This window comes from Hemiscyllium ocellatum, chromosome 7, assembly GCF_020745735.1.
Source record: "Hemiscyllium ocellatum isolate sHemOce1 chromosome 7, sHemOce1.pat.X.cur, whole genome shotgun sequence".
Classification (NCBI taxonomy): Eukaryota; Metazoa; Chordata; class Chondrichthyes; order Orectolobiformes; family Hemiscylliidae; genus Hemiscyllium; species Hemiscyllium ocellatum.
In genome coordinates, this window is record NC_083407.1 from 35215426 (window position 1) to 35229133 (window position 13708).

At 39.8% G+C, this 13708-nt stretch overlaps 1 protein-coding gene across 1 annotated transcript in view; it reads left to right on the top strand.

Moving 5' to 3' along the window:
• The window catches only part of LOC132817331 (low-density lipoprotein receptor-related protein 1-like), a 1680787-nt gene that overhangs the window by 1207962 nt on the left and 459117 nt on the right, over positions 1 to 13708 (top strand). Inside the window, exon 42 of the mRNA XM_060827740.1 lies at positions 1039 to 1410. Within this exon, the coding sequence (XP_060683723.1) occupies positions 1039 to 1410 (372 nt within the window). The remainder of the gene's footprint in view (positions 1 to 1038; positions 1411 to 13708) is intronic.

The following is a 13708-nucleotide window of genomic DNA, read 5'->3' on the forward strand; positions in this document are numbered from 1 at the left end:
GCCCAAGGGTAAAAGTGGAGGTTCAATTTTTTTACCCTTCATGCTTGGCAGACTCCAAGTATATTATCAGTTAAAAATGGGAAGATGTTTTGCCATCAAGATCCATCAATGGAAGATGTTACTTTACTGTAGCCTGAACAGGATTGCTTTGTGATTTTTTTTTAAAAGACCATTGAGGTCTTTCCTAAGACCTAATCACCTTTGTTCCAGAATTATCCCTTCCTTTCTGTATGATCCTATCAAATTGCCTTCCTCCTATCTTAACTGGTAGGTAATACACAGGCAAAAATCATTTGATCTTTTCCTGCCTTAAAATGCTCTGCTCTCATTCTGCTGGCTGCGTAATATTTAAATGAAGCCTTGCTATTTAAGTAACCTGAGCCTGAGACTTATGCCAGTCATAGTGTTTCATGGCCAACCAGTCCACACTTATTTAGGATTGTGTATAAGCCTAGTCATGCATTCTTGCATCAAGTGATAAATCCTAGGGATTGATACATGAACTTTCAGAGAGAGAAGTATATATTTCTACACTGTGAATCTTATTAGGGGTCATACAAGTTCTTACTTTGAGCTTAAATCTTTAAGTTTTGCATTATGAATACCTAAATTGTGGAATCCAAGTAACCTTCATGCTTTTAGCATAGAATGCATAGAATCCCTACAGTGTGGAAACAGGCCCTTTGGCCGAATAAGTCCATACCGACCCTCCAAAGAGCAACTCACTCAGACCCCCTCACTACCTTATCATCCTATATTTAGCCCTGACTAATGCACCTAACCTACACATCCCTGAGCACTGTGGGCAATTTAGTACAGCCAGTTCACATAACCTGCACATCTTTGGACTGTGGGAGGAAACCCATGCAAGCCTGGGGTGAATGCGCAAATTCCACACAGATAATACCAATTCCCTGATAGACTAAAAGTACTGAGTTTAAAATCATTTTGTGTTTTCTCCCTGCTGCATGTATTCAGTCAGTTAATGCTTATTAAGTAATATGGATGACCTAACAATGCAAAACTATATCATGACAGGTACCAATATTTGTGCAAAGAACAATGGTGGATGCCAGCAGCTTTGCTTGTATCGTGGAAAGGGTCGAAAAACCTGTGCATGTTCCTACAGTGTTCTTGCTGCAGATGCAGTCAGCTGCCATGATTATGATGGATACTTGATCTATTCGGAGAGAACAATACTGAAGAGCATTCACCTTACAGATGAAACTAATTTAAATCCTCCAATAAGACCATATGAAAAACCAGAATACTTCAAAAATGTGATCGCCCTGACTTTTGATTACCGGCAAAGTTCAAAGAACACCAATCGAATATTTATGAGTGATGTTCATTTTGGAAATATACAAGTAATCAATGATGACTGGACAGACAGAAGAATAATAGTGGAGAGTAAGTATATGCCTGAAATGAATGAATATTATTCTTATTGCACATATTTTACCAATAGTCATTTATTTATTCTTTGACTCTAATGTTCAATCAGCAACATAAGAAATCCATAGACACATGATGCTCACTCACTGTTGCACCAGGAATAGAGTATTGCAGATGTATTGTATTTGACTAAGTAATCCAAGGCACTGACTAACCTGAGAATTTGAACTTGGTTCTAAAAATCCAAAAATAGGAAACTGCTAAGAGTAAAGTGACCATTAAGTTGTTAGATTGTGATTAAAAGCACTGGCTTATTAATGCACATGTGGGAGGAAGTTTGGTGACCTTAACAAGTCTGAGCTTAGTCCCACATCAATGTGAATGTCTCTTAATAGCTCTCTGGAGTGGTCAAGAAAAAGATTCATTGCTGCCACCTCAGTCCAATGCAGGCCAGCACAAATATGGCAACCTTACTATGGGCTGCCATGTGAGAATGAATCAGTATGGCATGCATCCTTTATCTAGGGAATGTTCAATGATGATACCTAACTTGTGTCATGGTTACGGTAGCATCAGAAATTTAGTGCCACATTAATGATCCAGATTGACAATGGAAAGCTTCTCATCATGTTGAAACTGTCTGAAAACTTCTTGAAATAGGGCCTTGGTAGCCATAGAGGTTGAAATCCAAACTGCAGATTAAATTTGCACATAAGATATCTTCAGCATAGCCAAGGTATGGATTTGGAGAGATAAATCATCATTCTGGATGTGGTTCTTGGTTACCTTTGAAAGTTCAAATTATCTTTACAGTAATGCACCTCTTATATACAAATATGTTCCCATTTTGAACTATTTTCATTTCGACGTTACCTTCCCCCAAATGTCTAAAGCACTCTCAAGAGGACCTATCAAAGGGAACGATCAACAAGGGTTTTTCAACAATATCAATGAAACCTGTTTGTCGTGTCAAGAAGATCTATCAAAAGCAGCCATCAAAGGGGGTTATCAAGCTTTCAAAACATTTTAATGTCCTGCCCTGTAAATAACTTGAAAACATCTGGAGTGTTAGATAAAAGAAATTCTTGCAATTTCAGTGCCTGTTAACATAAGCCTGGGCACCATCATTACTGCATCATTACTGAATGATTGATTTCACAATCACCTGTGATCACAATGGACTGTCTTTCATTTCTCAGTTTCTTCCATTCACTTTCCCATGTTCACAGCCACATGTGGTTATGAAGGATCTTTGGTGTAGGACGATTGATTCTAGTGCTTGTCACATTCTTAAATAAAATGTTTGTTATAAGACATTGTTTAGTTGAAGGAATGCACATGTAGTAAATGGGCTTTTATGAATGAATGTTTCAATGCGGAAAAGTTAGTAAGTGACACTGAGTACTTCATTTAATAATATCTTATTTCATCTAATTTAATCATGAATCCTGTGGTTTGGTCATAGCGGATATAAGTTGAGTTAGTGTTGTAGATTTGAAGGCAAATGGCAGTGAATGGGATGACACAAGTTTGCCTTGGAACTTTAATGAACAGCAAGAAGTTGTGTGGAAATGCTTATTTTAGCAAGGAGCCAGGAAGAATTATTCAAGCTATTTTGGGGTTTGGCTTGGAGTGTTTGCAAGAGGAACCATGAAAGGTTGGGGACATGAGGAGAACGGGTTGACATGGGTGAACAGTGAGACTGTCATGGATGTAACTGTTAAATTTGGAGAGTACTTTTTTAAAGTTAAACTTCAACACAGTGTTGGTGCACCAAGGCATCCTTTATTCTCACTTAGAGCTTCCCAGCCCAAGAAGACACACCACCTCAAAATGAATATTGAACTGTTAGGACAACAATATCCTGGTTTGTCTTCATAGAGTTGGGAGTTGCCTATACTCTGCAGTCCTGGCGAAAGGTTCAATGTTGCTTGGAAACTTAAAAGGCCTGAAAATATATTTATGACTTTAAAAATTCAGAACTCATCCAACATGTATATCTCAATGTGCTTAATGAAGGGTATTTGTATGACTTGAGCTTTGCAAGTCATGTTGAGTTTTATATTTTCTTTGCAAATTATTGCTAAGAGTTAAGAAAAAAGATTACTGCATGTAAATTGAACATTTATCACCATTTTATTTTCTAAATTCCATTTTTTTCTTTAAACATAACTAAAACAAAATAATTTCATTTGATAAATAATCTTAAATTGTACAGTTTTGTTAATTGTGTTTTCTCCCATCTGCTCCCTTCTCCCAGTGCACTCTCCAAGGTGTGGACTGATGGCCGGGATATCACTTAGTAACTGCTGGTCATCTTCCATGATTTCACCAAAGTCTTGATTCATAAATGAGCATATATAATATGCTCTTAAATTATTTTTTTAAAATAAACTGTAAAAAAAAGTCATAAAAGGCATGGGGACCAATCAGGTGGGTGAGAAAAGATTTGAATACAGAACTAAGGCAGATTTGAAAGACCATCTGGCTTGTTCCTTTCCTGTAATAATCTCTGATTCTGTTTTGGCTAGCTATTTGAAAATGAGAGACTGGTCAACACAGCACTTACAATTGAAGTGCTGGTTAGTGATCAATATGGGGACACTAATACTGTTTCCTTCCCTGCTCCAGAGCTGTTGAATGAAATTATAAAATCCCTTCTTTTGCATGGATTAACTAACTGTGGAAATTGTGAATTAATGATTGAATAATCTGCTTTGTATAGCTGAAAGTATTTATAGCCAGCTGAGCCTCTCTCAGGATAGTGGAGCTGTAAAAATATATGAGGTAACTTAAAGTATGCTCTAAAACATGGCTTCAATGAAATATTGGTGACTATTACTGTATTTTAAAGGGCAAACCTCTGGAGTAAGCATTGACTTCGTTTCCAGTTTATTTGTTATGTTTTCCACATTTTATTTCTGGTCAAAGTAAAATCATTTGAAATTTGAGTGTGGACGTAGAGGGATATATTTGTAATGAATATGCTTGCCTAATTGTATGGAATATATTTTCTATTTCACAGATCTGGGGGACTTAAGTCTCCTGTTCATTATATAATCTGACAAACACCACCCTTTAAATGCAAACAAGGCTAATCTATTTTGTCATGTTATTATGTGGGGTGAGGTTGAAGATTCATCCTGACATTATTTAAGTGACATACTTGACAGAAAGTTAGTTAGCCCAAACTGTTGGATTTTGACATGAACATTGATGGGACATGAAAAATGTTCTGATTATAGATTTCTATCTTCTTCTTACATTTGTCAAAGCTTTAAAACTAAACATAAGTGCTTCCAAGACATTTGAAAAATATATTTGACACTAAAAGCTTTGCTTGGTGCTGCCACAGTCAAATGATGTTGAGAATAATAAATCTGAGTCATCACAGCCCATGGGGACATCACTGTATGTTGTCACATTCCATATACATATTCTATAAATATAAACATAAATTATGACTCATACTTTGGTGACAAAATCATATTATTAGAAAGTTAATTTTATGGAATATGTGCACTGCTATTTTCCAATTCATCTGTTGATCATTTGGAACAGAATAGACAATAAAATAGACACCACATTCAGTTTTACTGTGCATTATGAATAAGGTGAGAATCACCAGGACAAGAGTGCAATGTCTACTTTCATTATTGAGATATTAAGTCCTCGTGAAGGATTGTTCAAGGTAGATTTTATCTTTAATGGTTTGATTCACAGAAAGAATCTAACAACTATGAAAATATTATACTAGAACAGCAACAAATGCTGAAAGTTTATACAAATGCTTATATTGTCTTCTGTAAGTTAATTTTTCTGTAAGCAGCGTACAATTCATATTTGAATTACATAATTGATGAACTTTTTTCTTCATAAGTGACCAAAAAGAGACATGACTTTCATAATTGCAAGCTAATTAAGGTGTCAAAGAATGTTCTGTTCTTAATATTAGATGGTACTGTATCATTCCCAGGTCGGATTGTACCGTAATTTACATGCAAAACATAAGCAAACATAATAGATTGAATCTTCCAAGCAAAGGCAATCATTGTTGGTTTGTTACTCTATTCATTTTATTTTACCTTGGAGCAAGAATAGATCATTTGGCCCTTCAACCCTGCTCCACCATTCAATATGATCATGGTTGACCATCCACCTCAGTACTTTGCTCACGCTTTCTCTCCACACCCTCTGATCCCTGCAGCCCTATGAACTATATCTAACTCCTTTGTGAAAACATTCAGTGTTTTAGCCTCAACTGCTTTCAGTGGCACAGAATTTTGCAGACTGTGCCTTCTCTGGGTGAAGAAATTTCTCATCATCTCAGTCCTAAATGGTCTACCCTGTATCCTTAGACTGTGGCCACTGTTGCTGGACTTACCAATCATTGGAACATCCTTCCTGCATTTATCCTATCTAATCCTTTTAGAATTTTATTAATATCCATGAGGTCACCCCTCTGACTTCTAAACTTCAGTGAATATAGTCAAAATTGATCCAGTTTATGTTCATACATCAGCCTTGCCATCCCAAAATTCAGTCTGTTAAACCTTCATTCCCTCTATAGCCAGAATATTCTTGCTCAGATAAAGGGACAAAAACTGATGCCCAGGTGTGTTCTCACCAAGGCCTGATACAATTTCAAAAATATATCCTAGCCCCTATATGTGAATCCCTTCACTGTGAAGGCCAAGATGCCATTTGCCTTCTTCATTGCCTGCTGCACCTGAATTCTTACTTTCAGTGGCTCATATACAACCATGTTGAGGTCATATTGCACCATTCCCTTTCCTAATCCGTTGTCTTGTCTAAATCAAATTGAAGCATCTTTGCATTCTCTGTAAAATTTACCCTCCCACCCAGCTTTGTGTAGACTACAAATATGGAGATATTACATTTAGTTCCCTTATCTGAATCTTTAATATTTATAATACGATCAATAATAATAATACGATCCAGATTAGTGAGTCAAAACCTTTTGAAGTGTTGGGGACATTTCTAGAGGGATCCAGATGCCTGATAATTCATCATCGAAAGTTTAAACTTTCTGGACAATTCATGAGTAATCAATGCATTGGTGCATCTAAGGGATACTTAATGTACTTTGCTATCATGACTACTTTCCAATCAGACAAGACTTAAACCATAATTTCTAATTTGAACAAAGCAGAATTCTGCTCAATTACAAAAATATAAACAATCCAAACACATAATGCCTTTTTTTTTCCCAGTGATTCTTGCAGATTGATAGTCACAGGCTGGAAGTTTTTATTAAACCCTAGAATTGTAAAGTATTGGGATCAGTCCAGGATTAACATTATTTTGAATGAATTAGCTGACTAGCCAAATGCAGATATATTGGGAAAGTTTAGGTACAAAATGACTGAGATGTCATTGTACACTGATCATTGAAAGCAAGCAAAAGTTGCCAAATTGGGCTCATACTCATTGGAGGTTGGACAAGTGAAAGGAGACCTTATTGAAACATATAATATTAGCATAGATGCAGAGAAACTAGGTTCAGGAACAGGTCATTAAGGCCTCTGAGCCTACTATGCCATCAATATGAATATGACTGCTCCTCTTTCCAATACCTTACACTTACTTTCTGCCCATACTCCTTGATGTCTTTAAATTATTTAGGAGATTTGATAGTGTAAATGTGGAGAATTTGCTTCTCTTACACAACAGTTAAGGACCAGAGGGCATAATTTCAGATTAATGGAATGCTTGTTTAAGACAATGATAGGAAGAAATGTTTTTATCAGAAAATCATCAATTTGTGGAATTTCTTTAACGTAGAGGACTGTTAAGGCTGGTTTATCAAGTATATTCAAGATTGAGATAGACATACGTCTAATGAATAAAAGAAGCAAGGCTTTTGGGAATGAGGTTGGAAAGTGGAGTTGATGATTATCAGATCAGCCACGACTTTGTTGAATGGAAGAGCAGATTCAATGGGCTGAATAGCCTACTACTGCTCCTATATTTTATGGTCTTATAGTCTTTCCAGAAAGGGAGCACTCCAAAGATTCCTCAGGCTGATTCCTGGGGTAACAGTTTTGTCATATGAAGGGAAATTGAGTCAAGTTGGTCTGTATTCACTGGAGCTGAAAATGTGTTTCTGGAAAAGTGCAGCAGGTCAGGCAGCATCCAAGGAGCAGGAGAATCGACGTTTCAGGCATGAGCGCTTCTTCTGAAGAAGGGCTCATGCCCGAAACATCAATTCTCCTGCTCCTTGGATGCTGCCTGACCTGCTGCGCTTTTCCAACAACATATTTTCAGCTCTGATCTCCAGCATCTGCAGTCCTCACTTTTTTCTTTATTCACTGGAGTTTAGAAGAAAGAGAGGGAATGTCGTTGAAACATATAAAATTCTGAGAGGGATGGATAGACGAGGAATAGAAATAATGTTTTCATGGCCTGTGAATCCAGAAGAAACTGCCACAATTTCAGAATACTTTGTAGGCTATTTTGCACTGAGATATTTTATTTACTTGGAGAGTGGTGAACCTGTGGAATTCACTGTTCACAGAATGATGTGAAGGTGAAGTTGCTGAATATATGTACAAGAAAGAAATTGACAGATTATAAAACCAAACTTTTCTGGGGTCTAGGGGAAAAAAACAAGGTATGGCATTGACACTGGGATACAGGATTAGCCATGATCATGGTTAATGACAGAGCAGGCTTGATGGGCCAAAAAACCTACTTCTGCTCCCAATCTCAATGTTTCTTTTATTTTAAATCCACTCATGGGATATGGGCATTGCTGACTGGGCCAGTATTTATTGTACATTCCACGTTGTTTTTCAGAAGATGACAGTGAGCTACCTTCTTGAGTTGTTGCAGTCCATGTGCAGTAGATAGACATACATTGCCCTTAGGGAGGGATCACCAGATCTTTGACCAAGAAACAGTGAAACAGCATCAATAAGTTTCCTAATCAGGATTGTGAGTGACTCGGAGGGAACTTTCAGTTGTGGTGTTCTCATATATCTGCTGCCCTTGTCCTTCTAGATGGGATCGGTCGTGGATTTGGAAGGTTCTGTCGAGGGATGTTTAATCAATTTCTACGGTGCATCTTGTAAATAGTACAGAGTGGACTAGGCCAAACCACTCAAAACATTCTTAAGTAGGCAGCCCTAGACCTAACTTAACAATTTGTTTCAGTAAGTGTTCAGTGAAAATTATCGAGAGTAAGATAGCTAGGTTGACTACTAGATTTTAAAACAGACAAAAAATGTATTCACAAAATTACACAATGAAACATGAAGAACAGAATAAAAAACATCTACAGAACTCGATCTATCCAGATAGACTTAATCATGCTGTTCCAAATATACACAACAGTCCCAATAGGCAAAGTCCCTTTAAACCCGATATAAATAGAACACATGCTTACAGGTTTAAGTTGAAGGGCAGAAAAGAGAGAGAGATTCCACACAGCTCTCCTTTGAACATACCAGTTCAGGACTAAACTTAAAACTGCTTGGCTCAGTTTGACAAAGAGCTGACCACTCCCCTCTCTTTATACAGGTCACTTCTAAAGCATGACCACTTTGGCCTGAAGTCTCATCTGTTTACATACAAACAAAAGGTCTCTCAAAATCCTTTTCATCTCTGTACCAATCCAGACTGATCAGAGTCCAGCCCAGTTTATTGCCCCTGTGAGCAAAGTCAAGGACAATGTTTGCTCGAGCCAAGGAACAGCTTTTAGAAAAAAAAGGGACTAGCTTTGTGACACTGCTACTACTGACTGTCGATGGTGGAGAGACTGAATGCTTGTGGATATAATGCAAATCAAGTGAATTGCTTTATCCTGGATAGTGTCAACCATTTGGAGTTTTATTGGAGGTGCACTGGTCTCGGCAAGGGAGGAGTGTTCATCACACTCCTGGCTTGTGCCTTTCAGATGATTCTCAGGTTTTGGGGAGTCAGGAACTGTTACTTCTTGCAGGTTTCCTTGCTTCTGACTTGAACTTATAGCCACTGCATTTAAATGACTCGTCCAGTTCAGTTTCTAGTCAATGGTAATGCCCTGGATGTTGATAGTGAGGATTCAGTAATGGTACTGCTGCAGAATTTGAAGGTACAATAGTTAGATTTCTCTTATTTGGGATGACCCTTGCCTGGCATTTATGTGGCATGACTGTTACTTGTCACTTTTCAGCAGAAGCCTTGATATTGTCCAGATCTTGTTGCATTTAGACTTGGATTACTTTAGTATCTATGGAATCATGAACACCGCTTAACAATATGCAGCCAATGGCTCTGGTCTTATGATGGAGGGATGATCTTTGAAGCACCTGAATGTGGTTGGGTCAAGGATACCACACTGAGGAATTTCTGCAGACATGTCCTGTAGCTGGCATAACTCAAGTCAAACAAGTATAACTATTTTCAAATGTGCCAGATATGACTGCAATGAGAGGTAAGTTTTCCCACTTGATTCCCATTAACTCTTATTTTGCTTGAGTTCCTTGATTCTACACCCACACAAATGAGGCCTTTGATGTTGAGGGCTGTCACTCCAACTTCACCTCTGGAATTCAGCTCTTTCATCCAAATTTGGACCAAGGCTATCATAAGATCAGAACTCAAACTTGGAACCAGTGAGCAGTTTGTTGCTGAGCAGGTACTGCTCGATAACTTCTCATGTCAAGCAACTAAAAATCAATTGTGCAGCTGGAGAGGCTTAAAACCTTAGTAAGCAAAGTATTTCAAATCTTAAAATAAACAATTATTCTCTTTCACCAAAGATATATCAATATCCATATAAATCCCTTTCTAGCCTGACTTCTTCTTTTATGTTAAGTAGCTGCTGTTATATTGCTCTTGCTGCTTCAAACAAGATCATTTCTTCGTCTTGCCAGCTTTAGCTTGAACCACTCTCCTCCTGTTTCCAGCTGGGATTGTAACTTTCAAAGGTAGCAGCTGATAAGAAATAACAATATTTTACAAAGTTAGTGACAATCCAGGGTTTCTCGACCATTCTTTTAATTTTCCTTCAAGCTAGTCAGGTGAATTGGCCATGCTAAATTGCCCGTAGTGTTAGGTAAGGGGTATATGTAGGGGTATGGGTGGGTTGCGCTTCGGCGGGTCGGTGTGGACTTGTTGGGCCGAAGGGCCTGTTTCCACACTGTAAGTAATCTAATCTAGTATTAAAAGCCAGTTTTGAAAAAAAATCCAGCATCCTGAGCAATGTGCTGGAGAGTCAATGGCACTGAAGCAAGCACAGGAATAGCAATGAAGGGTAAAGTTGAAATAAATGTTTGGTAAAGGAGAAGTAAAAGATTGAAAACTGTGAACATGATTTTTCTTATGGTAGAGAATCACATAAAATTATATTACATGTCAAGCAAATATTACAAAGACCCTCTTTGATTTCTCCTTCCAGGCCAGCCTGCACAGTAACAGATATATTGAGAAGACAAACCATTACCCATTTGTGGACTTAGTTAAAAATACCAGAACACAGGATAAAGAGAGATTATATCCTGGATCTTCCACTGAAACCTGCAAGCTTGAATAATTTTGATCAATTTGCACAATTGTGTTTTCCCTTTCTCATGTTACTGGGGACTTTTTAAACAGCATATTAATCCAACAATTTATCAAAATGGCTCTCAACGGGCTGGATTAGGGCTGTGGAATGGTTGTCGCTATTGGATTCTGGGATACAAAGTGACAACCTTGCCCGATAATACTAAAACACCTCTGTTCAAATTTTTAAAAAACCGAATAGCCAAATATGAATGTGATGTTGATGTCCTTTTCTCCCACAAATCCAGATGACACAAGTTTCTGCACAAAGGTAAATGCTTTATTATCAGAAAGTTGGTGAGAGATTCTCAATGTGACCAGAAGTAGTCAATCATCTACTTGTGGTGACACTCCTTCACGAATCTCTGCCCTACACACAAAGACAGTATTTTGTATAGGAATAAAACAAAAGATCTATCCGTTACATGGTCAAAAGTATTATATAGTTTAAGATAGGCAATTATAAATTTACAAAGCCTGTTGAATGTCGATGTCCTGTGATAATGAGTGAATGGAATACAGGGACTGATTATCATATTCTTCATGATCATGTATTGATGGGAAGAGATTAAACAGAAAGGTCTTGCCTGTTCTCAATGGGGGATTCATATACCTATGCTAATACAGAGTGGGAGTGGAGCAGAAGTTAGTTTAACAGGGTTGTAGCCAAGGCTATCAGTCTTTCCTGGGGAGGACAAAAATCTTTGCATGAGGCTGCAGAGGGATCCATGTGTGTGGCTCCAATGGAATCCTTCTGTAGGATTCAGTCAGCCTATTGAAATGTTCTGTCCATACTGTAGGGGGACAGACATGCAATTTATACCACAGTGAGTCTCTTAGGTAGTGGAATGTTTAACCCTTGAATCCCAGTTTTTTTTAATATCAAAAATATACTTTATTCATAAAATACTTTGATGATCTATACAACTGGACATGCCATACATATGTAAACATTCCATTTCTTTGCATACCGAAACAGAGTAATCATTCCTATTTAGAGGTCTGTATGATTACATTTTTAGCTGAGGCGTCAGCAGAGCCCAAATGGCTGTGTGGGCCCCCTGTTCTTCTTAGGCAGGCAGATGTTACACGGTGATCTTTCCCCACTGCGCCTTGGCGGCAGCTGCCCCAAGCTTCAGCGCGTCCCTCAACATGTAGTCCTGGACCTTGGAATGTGCAGGTCTGCAACACTCAGTCGGGGTCAACTCTTTCAGCTGGAAGGTCAACAGGTTTCGGACCACCCAGAGAGCATCCTTCACCGAGTTGATGATCCTCCAGGTGCAGTTGATGTTCGTCTCAGTGTGCGTCCCGGGGAACAGCCGTAGAGCACGAAGACCCTCGTCACAGGGCTCGACAAACACCATTGCATTCCTCTCCAGATTTCTTCTGCGTAGGCACATTCCAGAAGGAGGTGTGTGACAGTCTCTTCCCCCCCGGCAGCCGCTTCGAGGGCAGCGTGCAATGCGGCTGAGAGTCCGGGTGTGCATAAAGGATTTCACAGGCAGAGCCTTTCTCACCACTAGCCAAGCCATGTCTTGGTGCTTGTTGGAAAGTTCTGGCGATGAGGCATTCTCCCAAATAGCTTTGACAGTCTGCTCAGGGAACTGTTCGATAGGATCCGCGCTCTCCTTTTCCTGAAGGGTCTCAAGGACACTACATGCTGACCACTTCCTGATGGACATTGTGGTCAAAGGTGTTTTTCTTCATAAACTTCTCCACGAAGGACAGGTGATACGGAATGGTCCAACCACTCGGAGCATTCCGTGGCAGCGAGGCCAGGCCCATCCTTCGCAACACCAGGGACAGGTAGACCCTCAGTACATAGTGACACTTGGTGTTTGCGTACCGGGGATCCATGCACAGCTTGTTGCAGCCACACACAAAGGTGGCCATCAAGGTGAGGGTGGCATTGGGTGTGTTTTTTCCCCCATTGCCCAGATCTTTGTACAGCAAGTCCCTTCGGACCCAGTCCATCTTTGACCTCCATATAAACTGGAAGATGGCCCGGGTGACTGCGACAGCACAGGTTCTGGGAATAGGCCAGACCTGTGCCACATATAATAGCAATGACAGTGCCTCACACCTGATGACCAGGTTTTTTCCCGCGATGGTGAGCGACCGTAGCTTCCATCTGCCCAGTTTCTGCCTCACTTTGCTGATACGCTCCTCCCAAGACTTGGCACATGCCCCAGCCCCTCCGAACCAAATACCCAGCACCTTCAGGTGGTCGTTCCTGATGGTAAAGGGGATCGAGGATTGGTCAGCCCAGTTCCCGAAGAGCATGGCCTCGCTCTTGCCTCGGTTTACCTTGGCCCCCGAGGCCCGTTTGAACTGGTCACACATGCACATGAGTCTGCGCACAGACAGTGGATCTGAGCAGAAAACGGCGACGTCATCCATGCACTGGGAGGCCTTAACCTGCAGGCCCCCACTGCCAGGAATAGTCAGCTCTCTCAGGCTCACATCCTTCCTGATGGACTCGGCAAATGGCTCTATGCAGCACACAAACAAGGCAGGAGAGAGAGGGCAGCCCTGCCTGACACCAGATCTGCCTGGGAAGCTATCTGATTCCCACCCATTGATTGAGACTGCACTGACAATGTTGGTGTAGAGCAGTCTGATCCAATTGCGGATTCCCTCCCCAAAGCCCATTTTGGACAGAACATTTCTCATAAACCTGTGTGATATCCTGTCAAAAGCTTTCTCCTGGTCCAGGCTGATCAGGCAGGTGTCCAACCCTCTGTCCTGCACGTAGGTGATCGTA